At 41.4% G+C, this 27,881-nt stretch overlaps 2 protein-coding genes across 6 annotated transcripts in view; one reads left to right on the plus strand and one right to left on the minus strand.

Moving 5' to 3' along the window:
• SERGEF (secretion regulating guanine nucleotide exchange factor) overlaps positions 1–27,881 on the minus strand; it is a 271,297-nt gene that overhangs the window by 159,971 nt on the left and 83,445 nt on the right. The window lies entirely within an intron of this gene.
• Positions 14,360–14,839, plus strand: LOC134374590 (ubiquitin-ribosomal protein eS31 fusion protein-like). The gene has a single exon (XM_063092399.1). The coding sequence runs from the start codon at positions 14,372–14,374 to the stop codon at positions 14,837–14,839; it is 468 nt and encodes a 155-aa protein (XP_062948469.1). The 5' UTR covers positions 14,360–14,371.

The raw sequence follows: 27,881 nt of genomic DNA on the forward strand, positions 1-27,881 counted from the left end.
AGCCATTGCTACTCTAATTGTCTAGCTGGGGTTATTGTCAGACTCCCACCGACAAAGCCAATTGTATTGCTAGGGCTCAGGCTCACAGACCCTTCAAACCCGTTGTACAGACTGGTCACAGACCCCTCACATGCCAGGCTGGGTCACCAGACCCCTCACATGCAGGTCCACGCTAGGTAATTAGGAAAGGTCCTGGGAGCCACTGGTAGATGACACAAGCTCAGTCTTCAGCTTGCTCGACAGTGGCGGTGGCGGCTTACAGCAGATCCAGCAGCAGCGGTGGTGGCCTCCCTGTGGCCCCCCCAGGGGCATCCCGGGGGTGGGAGACACTGTGGATCAGAGCCACTCATCTTTTATACTTAAGTCTGATAGCCCAGGATACCTGTGTACCCATGAGCATCTACATCAGACTATAGCCAAGGAACACCTGGACGCACGCACATATTTACATCAAATGCTCGGCAAGATTCTGAAAATCTGAGGGGTCCTGATCATTTTCCTATATTTTCCCTACACAAGCTGATCCTGAGATCACCGAGCCCAGCCTCCCCAGTTTGAAGATAACTACCTAACTGGCCCAAGAACACAGAAAAAAATCAAAGGAAGAGCTAACCTGTGTCCCCAGCTCTTCTAACTCCTGGTCCAGTGCTCATCCCACTGAACTGAAACACTTTCTCATTAGCATCAGAAAACTATTCTGAGGGCTATTAACTGACCCAAGAAGTAATTCAGATTAGCATAAGGAGAACTAAAGAAAACTTCAATTTTCTTTGGTCTCAGAACACTCTGTTCTGATGGCTCAAATGTGGTTAACAGATGACCTCACCCTCACTACACCTTGCTGCCCCATTCCACCACCCTCATCAATGCAGGTAGACTGAACCTCCCAGACCAGGCAAGGGGTTGGTGAATTTCCAACTATAAATACAACTCTGAACCTTTTCCCGTTTCCATCCTTAGCCACAGTTCCAATGAAATATGGAAAAACAAACCCAGGCTAAAGAGGAAGGGCTATGCGAAGAAGCCAGTGGCTGGAAAAGCAGAGAGGAGCTGAAGGCCCTGGCCAGGTAAGGAAGAGCAGCAGGGGCTAGGATTGTTGACATGGTGATGGGGTATGCTCCAAGCAAGTTGTTGGCCACACTGGCCTTGCTGTGGGCAAACTGTGACCAGAAGAGAAGCAAATAAAACATTTTCTTTTCATTTTTCTTAAAACTCTTTGGAATCGTAGAATCCATCCGGATGCAATAAAGGCCAATTTCCTAGAGTAACATTCCAAATAAAATGTTCAAAAAAGCTGAACTGTTAAACAGTCGGCATGGGCTTCCTTGGCTTTCTAGTAAATAGAATGCTCTATCACCTGGCCTTTCTACACCTCTACAGTCCAAGGATGTTCAAAATGAAGACCCTGAGGCATCTGGAGATCCTGAAAGGCTTTCTGAATCATCCAAAAAAAGCTTGGCTGAGTGCAACTTTGAGTGTCAAAAATGTTACAGTGGTATGTTATTTCTTTGAAATTGGCACTTTTTGTTGGGCATAGATGAAAGAGAAGCAGAGTATCTGATTAACTAAAAAAGAGATTTCCAGCTTTACCTAATCATATGAATCACCTGGGGGCACTGGGCTCCACCAAATTAGAATTGAGGTAGAGAAGGGCCGGCCCGTGGCTCACTTGGGAGAGTGTGGTGCTGATAACACCAAGGCCACGGGTTGGATCCCTATATAGGGATGACCGGTTAGCTCACCTGGTAGAGCGTGGTGCTGACAACACCAAGTCAAGGGTTAAGATCCCCTTGCCTGTCATCTTAAAAAAAAAAAAAAATTGAGGAAGAGATCTAGAAATCTATATTTTCAGCAAGCATACCAGGTGATTCTTCCAACTGATTAGTGTGGGAAACACCAAGCTAGAAAACCACAGTATTCATTTCACAGGATTATTATAAGAATTAAGTGGATCTATTTAAAGCTCTTCGCACATAATAAGTGTTCAGTAAGTGTTGGTTGTTGTTGTTATTTAATTATGAATAAGACACTGCAGAACCTGGTCCCATAATGGTTACTGTATGAACATCTACAATTTAAAAAAACAGAGGATACAAATATCTTGGAGTGGAACAATTACCATCATTTACCTCTTTTTTTCTATTTAACTTCATCTGTTATCCCCAGCACACTAGTTCTTAAACTGTGGTTCCTGAATCAGCAGCATCAGCATTACCTGGGAAATTATTAGAAATGCAAATTCTCAGGTCCCACCTCAGACCTGCTGAATAAGTATATCATCAGAGGTGGGGCCCCAAAATACATTTTAACAAGCTTTCCTGGTGATTTGGAATCAGGCTATAGTTTGAGAACAATCGCCATAACATCTTGCTACTCAAAGTATGGTCCCTGGATCAGCAGCATGGGAATGTTAGAAATGCAGAATCTAAGGCCCCATCACAGACCTGCTCAATCAGATTCTGCATTTTAATAAAGTTCCCAGGTGATTCAGATGCACAATATCGCTTGAGAAGCACTGCCCTAATCCACAGGAACTTCAGAGATGCAAAGGGAACTAAACTGACTATTGTTTTAAGTGACAAAAGTAGTTAATAGGCACTGTCCTTTACACAGTTTATCTTGTTCATCCTCATTAAGCCTAACGGTAGGCTTTATTCCTATTTTACAGATTAGAAAATTGAGGCTCAAATCAGTAAAGTAATTTGCTGCAGTTCACACAACTAAGAAGTGGTAGAGGCGGTCTTCTCTGTGTGACCCAAAGTCTGTATTTCTTGCTTCACCCATGTTGCCTGTGAGTAGCATTTGATAGTATGGCTAAAGCAGACACCACGTGCCTACTGGTACAAACGTAGCACTTCAAAAAAGAGGCAGTCCCCAACTTATGAATGAGTAAGCCTCCAAAAGTGTGTTCCTCAGTCAGATGTTTGGAACTAGCAATGAAAACCCTCGTAAAAACTATTTACAACATGGCTTCTACCAGAAAATACATTCTCAGTTACAGTACCAGACAGCAGCAATTTTCTGCATGGTCAATACATGTGGGCTCCAGGAACTTCTTAGTACTTCATTCATATAGTATAAGAGAAATCATTTCCAAGGCAAATCCCTCCCCAGATGTTATGGCTTGAGAAGCATCCACTCATTCCCTAACTCAAAGATTTATTGAGTGCTTCCTATGAAAAAGGTGTTATGCCAGGTGCTATGGGTGATAAAAGGTGGAAATGATCCATGCCTTGAGGAATTCATAATTTAGTAAGGGAAATAGTGTAGGAACAGACACATACACACATTCCTACCTAAAATCCAAGGTGGAAAGTGATGACTGACAAAAGAGAAACGCTATAGAAATTCAGAGAAGGGAGAAATCACTTAGGACCTGGGGATTAGGGAAGACTTCCCAAGGAGATGCCATCTAAAGCTGAGTCTGGAAGGATAAGAAGAACATGGATTAGGCAAAACTGGCAGTCCTGGAAAAGGGAAGAGTGTGCGCAAAAGCATGGAGATGTGAAAGAGAAGGTCAGTTATAGAACTGCAAGTTATCCCCTTGGCTGAAGCGAAAGGTTCACTTGGATGCAGGAGATGAAACTAGAAAGGCAAGTCTATGCTTAAGCAGGGAAGACTCTAACTGCCAGGTTGAGAGAGCAGAATTTTATTACAGAGAGCCGCTTCAAATTACTCACCATATAACATAATAAATCGTTGAACCCCAAATCCTTTTTGAAACAAGCTAGGGTAAAAACAAACATTTCTGAATTGTTATTACAATTATGTTTCAGTCTGTTTCCTCCATTAGATGGAATTCAAATGTCTTTGAGCCTTAATAGATGCTCAGAAGATGCTGAATGTATGAACGAAGAAATGAATAAATGAGTACATTAATGAACAGCTGAGGGGTTATGAACCGAAGAGAGATGGCTCCATACTACAGCACGACCTGGAAAGACAGGTGGTAAGGGGAGGGGCAGTGATGGAGGCAGCAGATCTAATGGTTGGGAGGCTATGTGATCTGACAGGTAAGAGGCCACCACCAAGGTTAAGGGCAGTGGGAATGGGTAAAAAGGGACAGAAGAGAGAGACACAGCTATGCAACACAGCAAATGCTGGCAATGGGGGCAAAGAGAAGGGACACATCAAAGTCTCACTGAAGTTTAGAGCCTGGATAACTGTAAGGGTAACAGTGCCGTTGGAAAAATGGGAAGTTGAACGGAAGAGCAAGGTGCTTTATAGATATGACTTCATTCAATCCTCACAACCCTAGGGACATCATCACCATTACTTCTCTGACCTCATCTTCTCATAATCGCCCCCATGCTCACTCTGCTTGAGTCATGCCAGCTTCCTTGTAACTTCTTGAACATGCCAGGCGTGCTCCCACTTCACGGCTTTTGCATTGTGATATTTCTTCGCCAGATATCTGCATGGCTAAGTCCCTCACCAACTCCACATCTTTGTCACTTTCTCAATGAGACCTATTAAAAACTGCAACCTACACTTCCCCCAGCAACCCTCCAGAATGCCCAAAACCCATTACCCTGCTCTCTCTTTTTTCTTCTTTTTATTATACTTATTATCTTCTAACATACAACTTTCTTATTTATTATGTCTATGTTTAATGTCTGCTTCCACTCACTAAAATGTAAATTCCATAAAGGCAGGGATTTCTGTCTATTTTCCAAATGCCTTGAAGAGTGGCTGGCACATAATGGGTGCTCAATAAATAATTTTTCAATGAATTATCTCCTTTTATAGAGGAGAAAACTGAGGCTCAGATAGGGAATGCAATTTTCCTTGACACAGTTGTTAGCCAGTGGTGGGAACCTAAGTTCAAACACAGACCTGTCCAACTCCAACTTCCACTCTACCTGGCTAAGTCTCCCTTTAGACAAGCCAAGTTTGAGGGGACAGTGGCCTATCTGGGAGGCAATGATGTGAGATTAGAGCCAACAGCAACCATTCCGCACAAGACATTGGACTTGGCCTGGCTGGAGTCAAGTCCATGTGTGCAGGTCCTGAACTGCCTGCAGCCTGAGAAACAGGCACTGTGACCACAGAATCACCAAGAGAACCAACAGCTTCATTTTCTGAGTGCAAGTTTGAAGAATCAGGCCAGCTTCTCCAGTGAAGCAGCTATTAATTTTTCCAGCTGCTTAGACTGTCAAATTACAAATTTATCTTCAGGGAAATGTATTTAACAAAGGGACATGTTCTATTTCCCTTTTTACCACCCATCCAGTGGATCTGCACTTGGCTTAATTGCCACTCTGATCCCCCCACATAATCCATACATCAGAAGGCTCACATTTTACAGTGCAGCACACTAACACGCTGGAGCTGCTTAAAATAAACGGGTTTGGCAAAGTGTAATTATTTCCAGCAAAAGAGTTGGTTCTGCATTTTGACAGTCATCTGATACATTATTGTACTCAGTGCTAAACTGTGAAATTGCAAAATTTAAAGAAAGCATTTTTTTAAGTTTCAAAAGTATTCATTATTAAATTATAAAGCAGGTCATTTATGATGAGTCAGTCCAAAAACAGAAGGATAACAATAAAAGACTGCAGGAAGCTTGACTTCTTCATACAATCTCTAACATCCACAGTCCAAGGCTGTTTTAAAAGTTAAATGAGATAGCACATGTAAAACACCTAGTCCAGTGCCTGGGACATAATAGGTTCTCAGCAAATGCTGATTTTCTTCTTTAATTTTAATTGTTATTTTCCAGCAGCAGAATTTACAAACTACCTCACTTTGTTCTTTTGTTCATACATTCCATGATGCCCTCATCCCCAAAGAGTTCTCAGTCCACAAGGGAAAGGCAAGTAAATGGAGAACTCCCACAAAGGGGGATGAGTGCTAAGAGAGAGGCAGACAGAGTGGGGTGTAGGGGTGCAAAGAAAGAACCTTTACCCCAGGGAGAGCAAGACCTAAACTAAACTAGACAGGAAAAGTAGCAGTCAGCAGAGTGTGGAGAAAGGTGAGAGAGAGAGAGAACAAGGCATGCAAAGCCTTGGAAGCAAGAAAGAGCACCTGATTTGGGAAAATTGCAATTTGAACAAGCCTAGAATGACCGATGCAAGGTAAACAGATGGTATTAGACCTGCATTGCCCTTCTTTTTTGCTGTTAAAGTGACAAAATGTGCCGGCTCCTCAGCACAGTGGGAAGTGGCTGAGTGTGTCCCTGTGGTCCACACACCCTTATTCAAATTACCTGTAAGGTGATCTCCAGCCCCAGCCACCAACCTTATGGTCTCAAAGATGAGATAGGAGAGCTCTCTTTAAAAGAAGACTTGACAAAATCTAACCCACCAGTGGCAACATCTGAATGTGCTGAATCAGATGCACTTCAGGAAACAGAGTGTCCTTGGCAGACGGGGCATATCACTTTACACACACAAAATCACTCCTGTCCACGAAGGACAAACTGTGAAACGTTTAACATTGGCCTTCAATTATTGAAGGAGCCCAAATGAGCTCTGGCAGTAAGACAGATCACACGTACTCACAGAGAGGGCTCTGGCGGGCCAGCCTAAATTGTCTTGGGGTTATTCATCAAGGCATCAACAGACAGGGGAAGGTGGAAAGGTCTTTCAGAGATCTCGGGGTCACTGGTTACCCAGAGCTTTTGAAGAACCCTAGGAAGAGACAGTCATGCTCAGAGCAGGGAAGAGAAAGTAAAAAGAGCCTGACTCTTTGAAGAAAACATTGTTTTTTTCTAGGTAGAACGTAAAAAGAGCTTGACTTTTTGCAGAAAACACTGTCTTTTCTAGGTGTTTGCCATGCTGGCAAAGATCTCATTAACTTTTTGCTCTTTGGTTGGTATTTTCGTACTGGTCAGTTTTGGGCTTCCTGTGTGGTAGTTAGGAGTTTACTCTATTGTCTCACCTGGGGATATTCCTCAGCCCATGGGAACAAGCAGCATGCTGAAATGAAGGTTTGGAATCATAACGACTTCAAATACTAATCTCCTGTTTACTAGCTGAATTATTTTCAGTCTCAGTTTCTCCATCTATGAATGTAGATCCATGGAGTTGTTGTAAAAATTAAATAACATACCATGCACCAGGCACAATGCACACAAAAGGGGCTCATTACATTTTGTTCCCTGCTCCCTTGACTCATTTTCTTTGTGTCCCTGAAAAATTAGAATGGTTTCCTATCTGGTCACTGGGTACATCTCTTTTGATTTTAGATCAAAACCATTATTCTTTAGAGTCTCTGCCTGGTTTGACACTAACTTCCACCTGCTGGTTACCCTAACAGGAAGAAATTCAGGCAATGATCCCAGGGCCAGGCCTTTCACGTCTCTCATTACTCTGACCTCTGAAAGTCCCACCCCATCTGGTTATACCTCAGCTTGCACTCCTTTCTAGCTTACCCATCTATAAGGTCTGCCTGTTTCCCTGTCCCTGCCACCCTCTTCTCCCCTCATCAGCCAATTCCCATCTATTGGTCCAGCCCTATCATAGGCCCAGGGATCAACCTCCAGGTCTAGCTAGTCTTCTGCCCATTGTCTGGCTTGGGCTACTGGATTGTGAGACCCTGGAGAGCAGAGACCATGCCTCAGTGCTCTTGGCTCTGCAAGCAGCACAGAACAGGATCCAGCACACAGCAGAATCTGGCCAGAGCTGATGAGGTGAGAGGGACATGGTGCCAGAAGGCCCAATCTTGAGACATTTTCTTAGACGTTCTATCCTGAGGCCAAGAAAAAATTTCCTAGGATGGAAACGCTCCAGGAAGCCTAGACAATGAGAAATGAGCTGAGCACAGGCAATCTCTAGAGACTCCTGGTACTCTGGAAACCTTCATACTTTCATACACATTCCTCATATGCTGGGAGCAGTTTATGTGAACAGTTCCTGGACCAAGTTGGAGGCTTTATAGATTGCAGACTCACTGGAAAGGAAGGTGATGTGGATGGACTGATGAGAATATAGAGAGTGAGGCAAAAAGATGACTGAGATTTTGAGTCTTGGTCACAGGAGAAAACAATTTAACACAGTGCTGAGTGCTGGGGATGCAGAAGTGGGTGTGCACACATTCCCAGTCCTTCCCTGGGATGAGTTAGTCCCCACCCCACTGCTACCACAGCATCCTGAACACCTCATCACTGTACTCAGCATCCTGGGCTAACACTCTGACTTACTTGTCTCACCTACTAGACCACAAGCTCCTTGAGGGAAGAGACTATATCATATTGGACTTTATATCTACAGCATCTAGCATAGTGCCTGGCACAAATCCAAGGTCTAATAATTACCAGGTTTGCTAAGCCACTTAAACTGTCTAAGCCTCAATTTCCTAGTCTGTAGAGTGGATATAGTAATAATCTTTACACCCTAGGAGGAGGAAATGGGGGAATGTATGAGAAGCTATTATTTAGCCTAGTGCCTGGTTGAGAGTCAGTACTCACCATGGTTAGCTAGTAAGTGAATTTGGGGCAAAAGAGAAAAACATTCAAACAAATGCTTACAGAATTATGTAATAAATAATACAGCAGGAGTACATCTGAATTAGTATAAGGGCAGAAAGGGGAGAAAGCACCAAATTTTGCCTTGGCATATATAGAAAATTTTACAGAGTAGGTAGCACTTGAACAAAAATATAAAGAACTAAAACTGGTCCAAAGAAAAGAGCATGTGCAAAGGCAGAGAGGCAGGAAAGAGAACCTGGGGTGTTCAGGACCTACATACAAGTCTGGCTACAAACAGACTGTGCAAAGGAATGGTGCTGACACAAAGGTGAAACGATCAGTAAGAGCCAAAAATTCCCTGCACGCTCTCCCACAAAGAATGGATTTCTTCTGGGAGACGCTGAAGAGCCACTGCAGGGTTTTGAGCAAGAGAATGAATGGCACGGGCACTCTGGTGGCTATGTGCAGGGTGGAAAAAGGAGGTGAGACTGGGGACAAACACAGGACAGTGAAGGGGGTTGGTCCAGGTCAAGGAGAAGGGAATGGAGATGGGGTAGAGGGAAGTGGAAAATGAAGCTAGCCAGCTCAAGGAGCTAGGCAGTAACTGAGTCTCAGAAAAACTGCAACTGGTCCTTAGCACACCCCAAGGCCCCTTCATATAAACTATGGGTCTATGAGTTATAATAAACCACTTTCTCTCCACGTTTGCTGCCTTACAATTTGTGCAACAATAAAGGAACATAAATATGGAAAATTCCAGCTGAAAGCTTTGAACAAAGTGAGCAGGCTCAGAAGTCAGTCATCACTGATGATTGATCAAAACAACCTACAACACGTCTGGGATTGGGGGCAGCACTCCTCCTCTAACATGCAAACTGGGGGCCCAAGTTCCAGTGACAAAACCTTTCAGGTATACTTTTTTTTTTTTTCAAGTCATTTACAGGAACCCAAGGTCCTCTGAGTATTTCAGAGAAATGCCCTTGTATTTAATTTGTTCTTAAAGAAAAAACAATAGCCTCTTTGCCCTACATGACTGAACACCAAGAAAAAGATACATTAACTCACAAGCACAAGTCTTTAAGGTCCCAGAAGTCTGTCTGTCACACACACAAACACTCTCTCTCTCTTTCTCTCACTCACTCATGGCAAAAGAAATACACTATTGTCCTGTGAAAGGAGATGCATTCTAATGGTCTTCCAGAGGGCAACGAAAAGGAAGGAAGAAAGGAAAGGTTCAAGGCTATACATGACCATTCCCGTCAAACACAAAATGGTTGCCTTTGCTGCTTCCTTCTTTGGTTTCAATCTAATTAGACAGAAACAGCTAATGAGTAGGCAGCAATAGTGCATGGTTCAGCTGTTCCAGACCCCAGTGTTTCTTCCTTATTAAAAACAAAGAGACCCAAGGGCTCAATTTGGTAAAAACACACACAGAGAGGCACATTTCCTTTTTTAAAAAAAATGTTTTGTATTAAAAAACAATATCTATTTAATAAGTACCAAAAGTCAAATGTACAATAGCAAGAACCTGGGCAGCACCTGTCCACATTTTCAAAAGTGTCTTCAAAAATACAATATTAGAATGAGACCCAAAAGACCTGAGTTCTAGTGTCAGTTCTAGTGTCAGCTCTACCATTTACCAGCTGTGCAATCTTGGGCAAAGTATGTAACATCTTGAGCCCCAGCTGCCTCATTATCAAACGGGTATAATGCATCTCTCACAGAGTCTGGGAGAGAGAATGCATTTAGAAGTGTCTTGTAAACTATGACGCATTTTGCTAATGTCTACTTGGTCAACAAATATTTACTGAGGGCCTGCTAGGTGCCTAGCATCGTTCCCCTTTAACACTGCACCTGTTCCAGCTCAGTCATTAGATGTCAGTTTCAAATGCAGGCTGGTCTATGGTCTCAAGCCAAGCTCCCATTCACCCAGTTTTTTCCCAACTGGGGCATTAGTCACTTGCCTCCACGAAGAGACACCTAATGACATCTCCACCCTAGGAGGCCCTCTTGATGATGATGAGAACAGGAGCCTCTTGCCACCTTTGCTGCTCCAGAGGGCCTAATCCTGAGACGCTTCCAGAACCTCACTCTCTAAAACTACAGAACAAAATGATTCTCATAAACAGGGCCAAAGGTGGGGAGGGTAGGCAGGTAGCTGGTAAGCCTGCATGACTATGTCCTTTCAGTATCAGAGTGTCTGACTCTACATCCATGGCAGATATACTTTACAGCAGGCTCACCCCCAGCCCAGCCCTGTCTTCAATCAGCAAAGGTTTAAACTATCTGAGGTTAGTAGCAAAGAAAGCCCCGTGTGCCCCCATCCTGCCCTGATCTTGTTCCTTGGTTTCATCACTGGGCATCTGACCTGTTCCAGAGAAGTCCATGCCCTGCTTCGTGCCAGAGGTCCAGCAAGTATGACTCTAAATTGTTTCCTCTATCTGAACTCTAATAAACCATTCTACCACGACCCAGCGTCCTACCTTGCTATTACTACAAGATATTGTCTTGATGCAGAATCCACCTGGGAAGCTCCTGAGACCAGAGCTCTAGGAATTCATCTCCATATCCTCCAGCGCACAGCTCAGCATTTGGCAGGTGGTAGGCGTGCAACAAATATTTACAGAAAGAACAGTTTCCTTACTTGTCTAGATCACTGCAAACTGTCAGCTCCTAACTCCTCCCCGATTCACAGGTCCTCCTTGATGGATAAACTATTGTCTGTTGCCATGTCCTCTGGCTGCTTTGTTATTCCCACAACTCCAAGCCCTTGACAGGGTCTCTGGGTCAAATCTTCCTACCCCATTCCCAGTATGTCCCTTTGCCACTTAACATATTCTAAGAGCCAAAGTGCTACACGAGTTCTGACGTCTGATGGCTGGTTCAGTGTCCCAGACCTACCTTTTGCTCCTGGAATCTGAGAGTTAGTCCAATCTAAAGACTCAGTTTGGGCCATTTCACACCTTATGACACCACCCAGTTCCCCTTATCCAGTGTAGAAGGGACTCAAGACCTGTTCAATAAGCACTACCGAACACTAAACCTGGTGTCAGGAAGGCTCTGCTCAAGATCATGAGGTTAGCACATAAAACGTCTCACTAAAAACAGAGAGAAAGGCTCCAGGTGGGTTTAGATTACAATATATCAGATTTTGGTTCTGTGAGGCTGCTTTAAACCTGATAATGCAAGCAGGAAGCCTTAATTCTACTGCTTTACATTTCCAGATCACCAGAGGAAAAGTATACATAGAACACAAAAGGAAAGTGATGACCTAAGGTTTAGTCCCAGTCTCTTCTGCTAATTTGCTGTGTGACTTCAGGCAAGTCACTCTCCTTCTCTGGATCTCTATATACTTCTTTGTAAAGTTACAGGCTTAGATTTGGTGATCCATTTCTAAATTCCCTTCTATGCCTGACATTTGGCATTTCCTCACTACTCTAAGGGTGGTTCTCAGACCACAGTATCAGCATCACCTGGGAACTTGTTAGAAATGCAAAGTACACCTACTGATTCAGAACTACAGAATCTGAATTTGCATTTTAACAGTATCCCCAAATGATTTGTAGGCACACTGAAGTTTGAGAAACACTGTTCTAGAACTTCTCACAAAGACCAAGGTCAACTTGGAGCATGACATATGCAAGAAGCTAGAAGAAGAATGAGGCTGTTACAGGACTTTACTGAATGTGATCAGAAGCAGCTGGCCAGTAGTAAGGGCCAGGAAGAAATGCTGCAAGATCCTTTTAAACTCAGCTGTGATCCATAAAATGGCTCTCAAGTACTTAGTCTCTAAATTTGAAGTCTTTAAATAAAATGACTTAAAAAATACTAATTATGCATGGAAGTCTAACCATGAACCAAGCATTAGTGAATCCAAAGTTCCTTCTGTACCGGCATGCTGCCAGCAGGCATGAACAAGGGCTCTAAAATCAGCAAAGAGGTCACCTCTGAAACCACAGCAATTCTCCCAGCCTCACTTGTCTCCTGACTGGTCCTTGTCAGCAGAACTTCAGTCTCAGTTGGAATACCACAGACAAGACCACACTCAAATGAACACTGTCTGGAACTAGACAACAGGGAAGAGGTGCGAGAGGGCCAAGACTTCTGGGGTCACAGACCCACACAGAGTCAGCCCCGTGGAGCACAAAGGGAAGAAGGGGAGAGGCACAGAGTGAAAGCAGCACAGACTAAACAAACCTAGTGGTGGAGCCCCCTTCTTCCAAATCCAGGGAGACCAGTGTAGGGAAAATATAGGAAAATAGTCAGGGCCCCTCAGATGTTCAGAATCTTGCCAAGCATTTGATATAAAAAAATCCACATGTGCCCAGGTGTTCCTTGGTTACTATCTAATGTAATTGCGTGTGGGTACCCAGGTGTCCTGGATTGTGGACCTAAGTATAAAGGACTAATGGCTCTGATACACGGAGCTTCTCAGGATGTTCCAGGAGGCCAGTAGGGTGGCTGCTCTTAGCTCTGAATAAAGCCTATTAACTTTTTACCCACAGCTTCCAGGATCTTTTCCTATTACCTAGCTCGTGGACTTGCGTGTGAAGGGTTTGTGATCCAGTCTGTAGAACAGTCTTGAGGGGTTGGTGAGCCCTAGCCCTAGTTTGACAACCAGTTTCTGGCTTGGTCACCCTCCAGCTGAGAAAGTTTCATTCAGCCAGTGAGGCTTTGAGACAAGCAGAGAACCATCCTAAGCTCTGGGTTCTAGTCCTGACTCTACAATGATGGGCAGGCAGCCTCCCTGACCATTCCCCACACTTTCCAGATGAGAAGTCATCACTTGCTCCTCTGTTACCACTAATCCTGACGTGGGATTCTACTGCACACTGTAGAATTATTCACCTGTGTTTATATGGCCGCATCACCCACTACGCAAGGGCTATATCTCAATTGCCTGTTTCACCAGCAATGGAGAGGACAGGAGGAGTGAGAGGAAAAGGAGGGAGAGGGGAGTGGGATCTTGGGCGTGATGACTGTGCGGCTCATCAAAAATTTGGAAAGGAGCCCCTTTCTGAAGAGCTTTCAATGTCACAGGGCTCATTTTTTATCCTCAGAACACTAAAAAAGTAATTTATAACCCTCAGAGCCCAGCTCCCAAAACTTATTGCACCTGATAAAGGCTCCCTTTCTACCTTACGGTTTCAAAATCACAGAATAACTTACATACATCATCAGGGAGTATTTTTGACCACCTGATTTCACCAACCAGCACTGATAGAAATCTCAAATGGACATATGACTATAAAATTCTCTGTAAGCCATGAGCTGCAGCTACGAGGGGATCTTCATAAGGTTCACGGATTCTTATTATCTTTTAATTCCATTTTTCCACGAACTTTTTGAAGTACCCTCATAGACTCTACCTCCAAAAATCAATCTTCAAAATCTCCAAATCCTATACAAAACCTAAAGGAGCAAGATGACAGGTCTCCTGATTATCTTTCCTATCCTTCTTAAATAAGCCTACTCTTACTGTGGCGGGGGAGATGGGCAAGAAGATTACTCTGAGCACCTACTGAGTGGGCTATGACATGCTCCATTCCTCACTTAGGGAGGGATAAGGGCTGCCCTCTGTGATTCATCACTGAGAATTGCCTCCTGGCAGACCTCTAAAATTCACCTTTTCTAGGATGCCTTCTCTGAGCTCCAGGGTTGCATTAGGTGCCCACACCAACATACACCGCCATCTGGTATTGCATACTCTTATCGTATCATCCATAAACTATAAGCTTTGTGAGAACGGCTCTGTAAAACTTACCTCTGTATTCATCGTGGCCTGCACAAAGGAGTCATTCAACAAGTGTTTTATGAGTGAATGAATGAATGAACCAACGAAAAAACCAATAAACAAACAAGGACCAAAGATCATTCAGTTTTATGTGTCACTCAAGACTGCCCTTCAAACTTGTTGTGAGTCCTTTCCAATCCACCATCTATGGTGGAATCGTCACCAAGATGCAGATTTTCCTAAGAAACCTTATGGGGAAGACCATCACTCTTGAGGTTGAACCCTCGGATACAACAGAAAACGTAAAGGCCAAGATCCAGGATAAGGAAGGAATTCCTCCTGATCAGCAAAGACTGATCTTTGCTGGTAAGCAACTGGAAGATGGACGTACTTTGTTTCATCATAACATTCAGAAGGAGTCAATTCTTCTCCTTGTGTTGAGACTTCATGGTGGTGCTAAGAAAAGGAAGAAGTCTTATACCACTCCCAAGAAGAATAATCATAAGAGAAAGAAGGTTAAGCTGGCTGTTTTGAAATACTATAAGGTGGATGAGAATGGCAAAATTAGTAGCCTTCGTTGGGAGTGCCCTTCAGATGAATGTCGTACTGGAGTTTTTATGGCCAGCTACTTTGACAGATGTTATTGTGGCAGATGTCGTCTGACTTACGGCTTCAACAAACCAGAAGACAAGTAATTATGTATGAGTTAATAAAAGACATGCACCTAAAAAAAAAAAGCTGTTGTAAGTTAGGCCTACTCCTCAGTCCAAAAGCTAGAATGGGGCTGGCTGGTTAGCTCAGTTGATTAGAGTACGGTGTTGGTAACACCAAGGCCAAGGGTTCAGATCCCCATACTGGCCAGCTGCCAAAAACAAAACAAACAAAAGCTAGAACAAAAAGAAAAGACCCTGGGGGTGGGGGGTCTGGGAGATTTGAATCTGAAAAAAATTGGGACTCAAAAACTGGCTTGGAACTTTTTTCTGGACTGAGGTATTCTAACAAGTAGGGTTTTCTGACCCATTTCAGATTCTGCAATATTTTGTACTATTCTTACCAGAATTTTCAGGTCAGAAATATATTCTTTAGAAACTGAATGCTGTTTATATTTTAGTTATTAAATGCAATGTGAAAGTGGCCAGCACAAAGTCATTGTTTAGCATTTGTTGAATCTCAATTTATAGAATTCTATTTCTCTATGCTACAAACTAAGAATTTTGCAAATAGTGGAATTACAGAACCACTCTGGGCCACCCACTTTTGTGAATATAAAATCACTTAAGTAAGGCAAGCTGACTTTGGTGGAATAGCCTCTATTTTTCATTCACTTACATAACTCTGCATTGTCAAAGTGCACCAATAACTGGTGCTGTCATCTCTCATGCCCCCAAGAAGAAACTCCTTTGGGGCTCTTTCTACATTTATTTTCAATTGCCAGATCCCCAAAGGAGAAAATCAAATCACTGACGTTATTTCAAACTTCATGCTCAGGGCAGCCACTAAGAGGATAATAGGGCAGCTCAGCTTTGGCTCTCTTTGAAGAAGAAGACACCCCATGGCTGTGAAGGAAAGGCAGGACACGTGTGTGGACATTCAAAATACAGCAAGGAAACCCAAAACAACAGAAAGACGAGAGGAGCTGGAGGAAAAAGCTGTTTGGAACTATGAATCATTCTGAGGTTACTTATTATGTTATTATATAAGAAGCAAAATGAACTTTCAGCATTGCCATTCACTCATTATTTTAGCCATTCATGCATTCATTCAGCAAATGTTCATTGAGCACCCATTATATGCCAGGCACTGCACTAGGTAGGCAGGCAGCATAAGAAAGAGGTCAAGCAGTAGAACATCAGCCTGCAACTGCTCACTCTGTTCCTGCCACACTAGGCTTCATTAAGGTCTTTGTGCAAGGTTCTCTCATACTTTGGCACAGATCTCACCTTAAATGTTTCTTCTGACAGGAGGTCTTCCCTGATTTGTACCCCCACCCCACCCTGAACTAGATTAGGCTTGGCTGTTGTATACCATAGCATCTCCTTTTTAACACTCTATACACTCATCATTACTTTGTCTTCTCCAATAGATTGTAAGCTCCATGTGGGCATGGACTGCCTCTCCAAGTGTCTAGCCTAATGGCTAGAATATAGTAAGATTCAATAAATATTCACTGAACAAATGAATAAACAGGTGTTTATGGGCAAAGTACAGGCCCTGAGAGGCACAGTTGGATAAGTATGAGATTTGGAGCTCAACAGACTCGAATTTGAACCCCAGCTCTACCACTCATTAACTATGTCACATTACCTAAGTCCCATAATCTGAGCCTCGTTTCCTTATCTGTAAAAAAGAAATATTACTTCATAGAGATATGGTGAAGATTAAATAATACAATGTGGATAAAGTGCTGTCACAAAACAGATTCTCAACAAATGCTATCCTCCTACCCTGCTACCCCACCCCTGACCTCTCCTATTGTTAAGAAAGAGTTGATAACACCAAGGCAGGGCCCAACTCTACAGAAACTTATTAAGACAGGATTCAGGTATGGGTAATAAGATAAAAGTTGGGGCAGGTCAGCACAGGGATAACAGCCCAGATGACATCTTGCTGACCCCCAGGCTCTGAAATTGAGCTCCTTCAATCTGCTTGACCAAAACACAATACTAGGCCCAGAACTGAGCCTGCAAATGAAGATCAAATGGCTGCAGCCATGGGGTGAAGATAGCAGAAATTGAGCCCATTCCTCAAAAAGAAATGTCCTTTGAATAACCCAGACAAAAGCATACAAAACTCTCTTCCCCAACAATGCTGTCTATAGGTAACTTAAGGGAATCCAAAGGTCTACAAGTAGGCTGAGTAACACCAGTGAAGGGAAAGGCAGCACAGTTCAACAGAAGGAGTACTACACCTAGAATCAGAAGACAGGGCTCAAGTCCAAACCCTGCCACCTACTAGATATGTGACTTGGGGCAAGTCTTTCCCTTATCTAGGTCTCATTTCACCATCTGTAAATTGGAGGGATTGGACCAGGATGATGTATAAAGGCCCTCACAGTACTAAAGATCTGAGATTCTAGACACATGTCATTCAGCTGTAATAAGTGGGCAAAGGGAGAACTCTTCAATCACACACACCAGTGCACTTCTGTTCTGCTCCACTGCTCTCAATTACACAGCAGATAAAATGATCATAAGAAAGAGCTAATATGGTATTTCCTGAGCCTATTTAGTCTCCCAATTCAGCACGGCACCTGTTTCTTCTGCATTTGCAACTTACTAGATAATATCATCAAAGGCACTCCCTGAAACAGCTACCATTTGTTACTTACTTGGGTATTTCAGTTATACTTTCTTTTTTTTTAAGACTAGCTAGAGTATTATAAATATGAATCAATAAAATTGCCAAACAAAATTTACCCAGAAAACAATTTTCTTCTTTCTTTGTTTCCATTGTAATAACTGCAGTACATTTAATGAATTACTGGCTTGCACTGAAAATCAGACTACTATCCAGAAGGAATATGGAATGAAAAATATAATGCATGCTTCACTAACACATAATGCCACACAGAATGATGTAACCCATTCATAACCTAGAGCCTTTTGTTACACTATAAATGATACTCAATATCCCAGGCCTACTGCTTTCCACTACCCACTTCCACCCCAAACACATACCCAGCATTCACTAAGTACCAGTTAATATGTCCTAGCCCATCTTTTTAGGGCTGGAGAAACAGAGTAATTAAACACAATTGCTGTCCTTAAATAAACTCTGAGCCTTAAAGGTCAAGTGGTCCCAGCAGTGAAAAAACAAGTGGCAGACTAGAACACAGTCCATATGCCATAAAACGGCTTCTGTGAGCACTTAGGCTCAAGAATGGGCTGCAAAACATTGCCCAATATCTACACTATAGAAAGCCACAGAACACTGGAGCTGTGGTTCTCAAAGTGTGGTCCCAGACAAACAGCATCAACACCACCTGAAAACTTGTTAGAAATCAAATCCTCAGGCTACACCCCAGACCTACTGAATCAGAAACTCTGGGAATAGGGTCCAGCAGTACATGTTTTAACAAGTCCTCCAAGTGATTCTGATGCATACTTAAGTTCGAAAATCACTGCCCTAGAACATCCAAACAGCTGCATGTTTGCAGTAAAAATACTAAGTTGTCAATTAAACCAAAGAGAAAAACAAAATAACTGGGTAAAAATATGTTGATTTTCAATGTATCTTAAATGTTGGTATTTTGGAAAAAGCAGGTTTACTAGAGAAAGAAGGATAGAAGAGACAAATGCTGTTCTGATATAGCAGGTAACGTCTGCAGATGTTCAGAAGCCTCTGAGGCTTAAGGCCCCAGGCCTTTTCCTGTGTGGTACTTCATTTCCAAATATAGGCCTTTTCTGTTCCTTCAGCTGAGAGCCCTTCACTTCAGAGAGTGTTCCCACACATTCACTAGCAGGGCTCTCAGAGCTAGCAACAATTAAGATCATTTTTTTTTTTTTTAACTCATAAATAGGAGGAGGATGGAAAGAAAAAAGAAAAGGAGCAATAAATATTCCTGAGGTCACTAAATTTAAAAATGTAGGGAGAATTGAAAGGAAGATGGAGAAATAAATGGGTGGGTACATATTAGAAAAAGATTACTTAGAGTAGGATTTGCTGAGTTCTGAATAGCTAAAGAAGGGAGGGGAGGATCAGTCCTAGAAGGAAGGAAAAGTGGTAATGAAGGAACATTGAGACATTTCTTTGCCTCTGCCATCACGTGGCGAAGTCAACCCAGAACAGCTTAGTTGCTATCCAGAGCCTAGTTTTGTCTTTGCTTGTTTTGTTATTGCTTTGGGGTGGGAGTGGAGATGCAGAACAAATGGAAATGCACAGCAACTTCAAGGAGAATGGTTGGGGGCAGGGACAGTATAATGAGCAATGGTTTGTTTTTATGCATATTAATTCAGTCAGTGGCCATAATTAAGGAGCATCATTATATTTTACAACATCATACTCTAACCAACTGAGCTAACTGACCAGCTCTATGATATTTTTAAATGCATGAGCCACCATGTAATAAAAAGTGCTCATGATGATAAAGGCTATACTGAGTTATACATTAATGGTCTACTGCAACTAAGTTTTAAAATAATACATTTAATTTTAAAATATCTATTTTCCTACAATGAAACTTGATGTCAAGTTAAGTCTACTTTTATGGTCCTAATGCAATTTTCCACCAGCACACCACAAAATGTTAAATACTGAGGAACACTATAATGATGAAAAGTTAGCTGTACTGTAACAGCAAATTTCCTGTAGAGATGATGTGAGGTTCTACAGGTCACAAAGGAAAAGACATAAATCATAAATTAATCATTAATCATAAATCTAAAAATAGATCATTTCTATCATCTTTCATTTTAAATGGGAACATAAACAACTCCCTGAGCTTGGAAGGTTGTAAATTTAATAATGTTCTTTAGTTCACTACTAGTTCCCATTGATTTTCTCTCATTTTAATCTGTATTGGTTGATTAATGTTACTTTGTGACATCCGAATGGCAAACTGAGGAAGAAAAATGATATGCATTGAGTTGGACTTCCATTGGAAAGAAACTGGGAATCAAGAGACCTAGGTTTTAATACATGCTCAGTCACTACTAGCTATTGTCCGTGGGAAAGTCACTTCATCTCTCTGGGCTTCAGGCTCCTCAATAATCTTTGCCATAATTCGGAAAACTGTTGTGATGAGCAGATGAGAAAACAAGGAATTGTTACTACAAGACAGTACCTAAATTCCTCCAAGTTAAAAACAAACCCTCTACTGAAGGACAAACTACTTTTAAAAGCTTTTAACATTAGGCCAAGAAAAAGAGGCTGCTTTAAAAAGGATCACAAATATCAAGGTAGGCAAGTAGGAAAACTGGAAAATAGTTTTTCAGTGTTGCTGGATCCTTATTATTGGATCATCAAAATAAGTGTCTGGAAAAATCAAGTTTGAGTAATTTCAAATGTTGCTACAGTTACCATAGCAACGCAGAGATCCAGTCAGTTGGGGCAATCAATAATAGCCATCAACAAGTGGCTCTTCTTTTCCTATGACGACAGCCACAAGAAAGTTTCTACTAAAGGTGGTACTTCCATGCTTGTACTTCTCTGAAACATACAGTGTCAAAATGCTCATAGAATCAACAGGACTGAAGTGGTTTTCAGAATAAATTGAATAACTAAAAATGCAAGGTTTTTTTTTGTTTTTTGTTTTTTTGTTTTTAAGTAACAAGATCCTTTAATGAAAGGTATCGTCTGGGTACATATATCACTGCTATTACCCAGGATGGTATACCAATCAAATGAGTCTATGGAAAATTTATTCTCAATGTTTCTTTAGTTGCTATATTAATAAAAGGTAATACAATATGTGATAAATGTGTACTCAACAAAACAAGAGCTTTCGATCTCTCTTATCATTAGTGGATACTCAAATTCAAACAAGCCAAACCATCCCTTAGATCACAATTCAGATCACAGAGCAAGGCAAATATTAGCTTAGCTTGTGTCCCAGCTGCTAACCCAGACAGAGTTCAATCTGATTATACATTCAGAAGAAAAAAAACTGCCTATGTCATTTATCTTTAATTCACGGTCCTGTTACATACCTGACAACTCTCTTCCAGAGAGACCCACTGCTTAAACACTAGTTCTACTATTAACTTCAACAATGGTTCACTTAAAAGCGATGGGACTAGTCATGGGGCCATGACTTGGGGAACCTTAATGTAAAAACTTCATAAAGATCCCTCAATCTTCTGGCAATTCCAAAACAAACAGATTTCTGGGCCTCAGGCTACATGAAATTTTTGCCCACGGAAGAAAAGGAACTACAGATGAAAGGGTATTGAGTAACCTTGGCCAAATGAGTTTCTAATAAAATTACATAATCAAAAAATTTTTATCTTGATTTTATTTTTCCATAACAATAAATGAAATTATTTGAAGGAAAACTTTACCTACAATTCTACCACCTAACACCATGGCATATCTTTTTTCTCATTATTCAACATTCCCTTCAAATCCATATCAGAGCACAAAGAGAATTTTACTCAGAGACATGACCCAGATCCCTTTTCTCACTTAATTTAGAGAAAGGTTTTTCAAACTAAGTCCTGTAGAGTTCTAGTGTTCTTCGGATGTGCCTCAGGAGCCACCACAAAAAGGGGACTTGCCAGCAGACTGCCAAGTGGTAGCCTTCATTCTTCCACCCCCACTTTCCAAACCGTATTTCCAAGTCAATAGGAACAGTTACATTTTTATCTGTTTTACATTTTGAGGCTCTGCATACAATTGTATTTGAAAATAAAACAAAAAAATGGTTCTGCAACTACTAAGCATTTAAAAACTAAGAATGTATAGAATCATGAAATTTTAGAGCTAGAAAGAATCTTAGAGAGCCAATGCTTTTATTTTATAAATGCTAAAAGCAGACACAAAGAGAAGAAAGACTTGCCCAAGCTTATACAGGCAATTAGGAATTAGAATTAGATCCCAGGTCTCCATCCCCAACACAAAGGCCCTATTCCTAATTCAGGAACTATCCATTCATTTATTCAATAAATATTTATTTTTTAAATAGTACATTTTTATGGGGTAGTTTGTTGTTTCAATACACACACATATTGTATAATGATCCAATAAGAATAGTTAGCATATCTATCACCTACACATTTATCATTTCTTTGTGGTTATAACATTCAAGATCTTCTTTCCTAACTAGCTTGAAATATACCATACAATATTATTAGCTCTAGTTACCCTAGAGCACTAGAACTTATTCTTCCTATCTAAATGTAACTCTGTAACTTTGTACCATTTACCAACCTGTTCCCCTCCCCTCCTCTGCCCTCCCCTTCCCTGTCTCTGGTAACCACTATTCTACTCTCTCTTTCTTTTTATTTTTAATTTATTTTTTCTTAATTGATCCATGATAATTGTATATATTTATGGAGTACAATGTAATATTTGGGTATATTTACACAGTGTGCAATGACCATTCAGGGTATTTAGCATATCCATTACCTCAAACATTTGTCACCTCTTTGTGTTGGAAACATTTAAAATCCTCTCAATTAGCTACTTGAAGTTATACAGTAATTTGTTGTTGACTGTAGTCTCCCTATATTGCTACAGAATACTAGATCTTATTCTTCCTATTTCTCTACAATTTTGCATCCTTTGACCATCTCAAATATTTATCAAGTGCTACTATGTGCCAGGCACTGATTTGAGCACTGAGCAGTCAAAAGAGACAACGAAAAAGAAAAAGAAAAAAACCTGCTTACAGTGTAGTAGAGGAAGAAAAATAATAAACACAACAAATGCGTAAAGTTACATTAGAAGGTAATGAAGCAAAGAGGGGGCAGAGGGGCCCAGAGTGAGAGAATTAGAGGCTGCAATTGGTGAATTTCCTCAAAGAACACTGCCATTAGGTCCTTACGTACCTATCAAGAATATGTGTGTACGTATTATAACTCTCATTAATTCAGGCTCACTAACTCAGAAAAGGAAAAAATCTAATTGTAAGTCTGTCTGAAATTTCCCAGGACTCCATCTATTTTTTAAAAATGGCATGCAGAGCAAATCTGTATAATATAACAAGCAGAATGTTAAAACTATTTGGTAAAAATGTTAAACAGTACCCTAGAAGCACACGCAAGCACAACATTAATTGCTGCACTTGGCTCTAGAATAAGCCAAGAATGTGGCAAAAAAAAAGAAGTGAGGGGACCTGGTTGCCAAGCTTATTCTGCTGGGTGATATTAGATGATTAAGTTATCTGAGCCTCAGTTTCCTTATCTGTAAAGTAAGAGGGCCAGAACAGATATTCTCTGAAGTTCCATGCTGTTATCATTCAAATAGCAAAGCCCTCTAATGTGCCAAAAGCATTATGTAATACCTTAATAGTCGTATCAGCATTATTATTTGAATCTAAACCCCAACCATAACACATTACATTTATAGAGTTCTTCACAGTTTTCAATGTGTTTTCACATGAATTATTCTCATCTGACAAGTAATAAAACAGCATTTTTTTTTTCTTCATTTCTTAATAAGGCTAGTCCCTAAGTCAATCAAAGTTAATATGAAGCTTCCCACTCTCTACAGCCCACAGTCTGGTCCAGGTGTAGCTCTGGTCAAGGAAACCTGCAAGCACTTCACAGAGAGACGTGCAGATAGGGGTACCATTCATTAGTGCTGAGGGTGGCAAGAGCATATGGGATACCTTTAAAACCAAATCCCCATTTGTGGGGCACAGGGAATTTTCAAATGCAGCATTTCTGACACTCAAGCATCTACCACTATGGCAGTATGGGCATAGGGATCAAGTACCAGAATGCAAACTTTAATAATTCTGGCCATAATAAGTATGTGAAAAGAACCTTTAAAAGGTCTATATCCTTTCATTGAGGAATCCTATTTCTAGAAATCCTTCCCAAGAAAATAATGAGAGATTTGACCAAAGATTTAGGAATGAAGATTGCTGTAAACTGGATTCCCCCAAACCTCACTGAAGCTTAATTCCCCACTGTAACTGTTGAGAGTGGGAAATCCTATTTTGGTAATTGAAAGGTGGGTGAGGCTTGAAGACGTGATTAGATCGCAGGGCCATGCTGTAGAGAATGGACTAATATGGTCAGGGGCGTGTTTCTGAGGGCTTTAAAGGAGAGTGCATGAAGAACTCTCTCTCTCTCTCTGTTCAACTATTTTCTGCCATGTGAGACTCCTGCATTCCTGTAAAGATACCACCAAAGAAGACCCTCACCAGATGTGTTCCCTGGACTTTGGACTTCCCAGCCTCCAAAACTATAAGCAACAAATATTTTCTTACAAAGTACCCAGTTCCGTATATTCTGTTATAAGCAACAGAAACAGACTTAATACAAAGATGTTGATCACAGCATAATTTTTAACAGCGAAATCCTGGAAACAACCTAAATTTCCAAAAATGATCACATAAATTGGGGCACATCCAAATAATGAGATATTATTTTTTAAACGTTACATAATTATTTTACAGAATTTTTGAATAATGTGGGAAAATATTCTCAGTATAACTGTAGGTAGAAAATCTGTATATAAAGCAAACATACTATATACTCATATAACATCTCATATTTTTAAGAAAATACATGTAGGAAAAAAGATGGAAAAATGCATTAAAATGTTATAAGTAGTTTTCTCTAGGTCATGAAATTATAGATGATTTTGGTGTTCTTCTATAATTGTACAATGCACATGCACTATTTTTATAACCAGAAATTTAAGATTTTTTTAAAAAACTTCTGTCCAACCTGCCTTAAGAGTAATGATAAAAACCAACATAACGATGAGCTTTCTAACAATAAGAACTAAAATACAATCCCTAGAGAGAGGGTTCTAGCCAGCACTGTGTGACTACATGGCCCCTGATTAGGTTAGGTTTTAGAAACCTGATATTCTACAGCTCCATATGAAATTTCTCTACCCACAGGATGTGCGTCCTACATTGTTGGCAAGGCAGGTCTGGGTTGGCCCCATCCTTCCTGCCTAATAGTGCACTATTAGGCATGCACTATTAGGGGTAAATCAAGCAGCCAGTGGCCAGGAAACAGAGATCCTCTCGGGGACCAACCCTAGCAGCCAGTGGCCACTATACCCTCACCAGCTTCCAACAGCCCAAGGAGTAAGCAAACATGTTGTTAGGGGCCCATGCTACTGGTTCTAGGGTACTGCGCTCATGCTAACTACCCTGAGGACCTAAACTAGTCCTAATGTTTCACTCTACAGCTATTGTCCAAGGCACACCATGGGAGAGGAAGGAGGAGTGAGATTGTCAAATACAACCCTCAGACATTTTTTGTTTGGCCCAACGTTGGTTTGGCCCATCAGTGTTTTAAAAGATTTTAAAAGACAATATACCTAGGTAGGGATTTAGCTTGATCACAATATAGTACAAGCACCTTAACTTACACCTATATACTTGCAGGCACCTAAGCTTGAGACAGGAAAACTGAGACCCAAAGAAGGAAAGTTACATGTTGAAGTCCACCCAGGAAGTTATTGGCAAACTGGGTCTAGAACATAAGTGTCCTGGCTTCCAGCTCAATGTGTTACATTACAGAATCCTGGCTTTCTAGGGACTCTAGAATTCTGATTTTGGAAGGGCCCCAGACTCTTCTGCCTCCTGTGGGTCTCTCCGCTCAGAATTATAGGATACTCCAGTTTACTAAGTTGTTGGAAACATGGGGAAATATGAACTTCATACTTGGGAGTCAGGAGTAGCTGACAGTGAGCAAACAAACAGAGAAAGACAGGACATCCTGGGAATATATGGGTATATTGGGTAATGTGGAATCAAAGTTCTATAAAGAAAGTATAATAGCATCTAATGCTAAGTAGATACACCAACAAAGCTGCAATCATCCCTACTGCTCACCAGAGGCAACAGGTGAGGATACTCCACAGGTGCCAAAAGAGGCTCAAGTGAGAGAACAAAAAGGTGTTAGGTAAAGATAATCAATTCCTGCCTTGATTTCTTGGTCCTCCTTAGCTTGGCTGTAGACTTGCTCTTATTAGTGAACTGCTGTGAGACAGCATAATCAATGTGACACACTGAATGAGTGAATGCTACATTCTGGACTCCCTCTTAAAGATGGTGACTATTACCTGAGGAAAGGGGGCAGGAGACCGGTGTGCTGTATTTTTCCTACCATTCCATATTTCATATTCTCAGAAAAAAAAATGTTAAAAGAATAGAATGTGGGGCCAGGAAGGGGCATGAGGGATAGAGAGTGGCAGGACAAGGAGAAAGAAAAAGATTAGGGTAGAGAAAAGAAGTAAGAATAGAAGAGCACACTTTAATAGCAAATGAGTTAGATGGCAAGCCTAAAAACTAAGTTTTTTTCTTCCTAATTTGAAAAGGAAAGTGGACTTCACCATTCTGACTTCTATCCACCCAGCAGCCTGTCTCCACCTCCCTCTCTAGGCTGTTGGTTCCCAAGATAACGAAGTATCAAGATAAATCAGGCAAGAGCATTTGAATGTGGACAGAAAAATCCACCTGGCCTCAGCCCCACCTTTTGCATTGGAACACTCTGAACTGCCATGAGTCTTCTCAGCTGGGAAGACTGCTAATAACAGTGAATTAATTTGGGCATTTCAATGCAGAGAAGCTGAGGTGCCACCTCGCTGCATGAATACAGTGTGCTACTGGCTTCCTCTGGATCATCCAGGTGTGCCCAGGCATCACAGACAGCATGACTCCTGTGGGATGGGGGCAGCCTTTGTTGTGGGGGAGGGACAGTCAATGAGCCAGCAGGAATCAAAGACACACGGGGTATCCCAAAAATGCAAACACAAAGAAATAGCCAGCCTCTGGGTCAGATTCACAGCTCAGTGGAACCCTGTCCATCTGGCAGCAGATGGCTGTTCTATTCTAGAATTGGCCACTCCCCTTGAGAAAACCTCTTTGGTAATGGTGTTGTCAATCCCTTTCTCAATTTGTACCTAATGCTTAGACAACACCGGGATATGCAACCAAGAATGCCACAAAGATTCTCAGCAATATTTGAAAAGAAGGAAGTTATTTACTTGTTCTACTTTGAATTAAAGGTTCTAATACCAGAGGAAAGAGCCCCAGAAAAACCTTTCTAATAAAATAGTCAGTGCACTCTCCAGCCTGGTTCCTCCTTCTCTCTTGCACTCTAGCAAAGAGGAAAGCTGAACGAGAAGGGTTCTGGCAAAACAACTGAATTCACTCTAGTAGTTTCAATAGGGAGGTTGCGAGAGCCTGGACTGCAAAATGGTGCAGCCTCTATGGAAAATGGTATGGAGGTTCCTCAAACAATTGCAGATAGAGCTACCATATGACCCAGCTATCCCACTGTTGGGAATATACCCAGAGGAATGGAAATCATCAAGTCGAAAGTATACCTGTTCCCCAATGTTCATCGCAGCACTCTTTACAATAGCCAAGAGTTGGAACCAGCCCAAATGCCCATCATCAGATGAGTGGATACGGAAAATGTGGCACATCTACACAATGGAATACTACTCAGCTATAAAAATGAATGAAATACTGCCATTTGCAACAACATGGATGGACCTTGAGAGAATTATATTAAGTGAAACAAGTCAGGCACAGAAAGAGAAATACCACATGTTCTCACTTATTGGTGGGAGCTAAAAATTAATATATAAATTCACACACACACACACAAACCAGGGTGGGGGGGAAGAAGATATAGCAACCACAATTATTTGAAGTTGATACGACAAGCAAACAGAAAGGACATTGTTGGGGGGGAGGGGGGAGGGAGAAGGGAGGGAGGTTTTGGTGATGGGGAGCAATAATCAGCCACAATGTATATCGACAAAATAAAATTTAAAAAATAAAAATAAAATAAAATAAAATAAAATAAAATAAAATAAAATAAAATAAAATTTTTAAAAAAGGAGTCAAAGGAAACCCAAGCCACCTAGCACCCTCAGCATTCCTCTCTTCATGGGAAAGACACCAATATCCCAGGATGCTAACAAGGCCACGCTAGGGTAGCGGAAAGGACAGTGCACTATAAGTCAAGATATCTGGATGGCCAGACCAGCTATGCCACTGACCTCCTGTGCAGCCTTGGGCCAGGTGCTTCGCCTCTTTGCATTCCAGTGTCTCTATCTATAAAGCAGAGACATTAATGTGTACCTAACTTATTATTA

Source organism: Cynocephalus volans, chromosome 4, assembly GCF_027409185.1.
Source record: "Cynocephalus volans isolate mCynVol1 chromosome 4, mCynVol1.pri, whole genome shotgun sequence".
NCBI classification, from domain to species: Eukaryota; Metazoa; Chordata; class Mammalia; order Dermoptera; family Cynocephalidae; genus Cynocephalus; species Cynocephalus volans.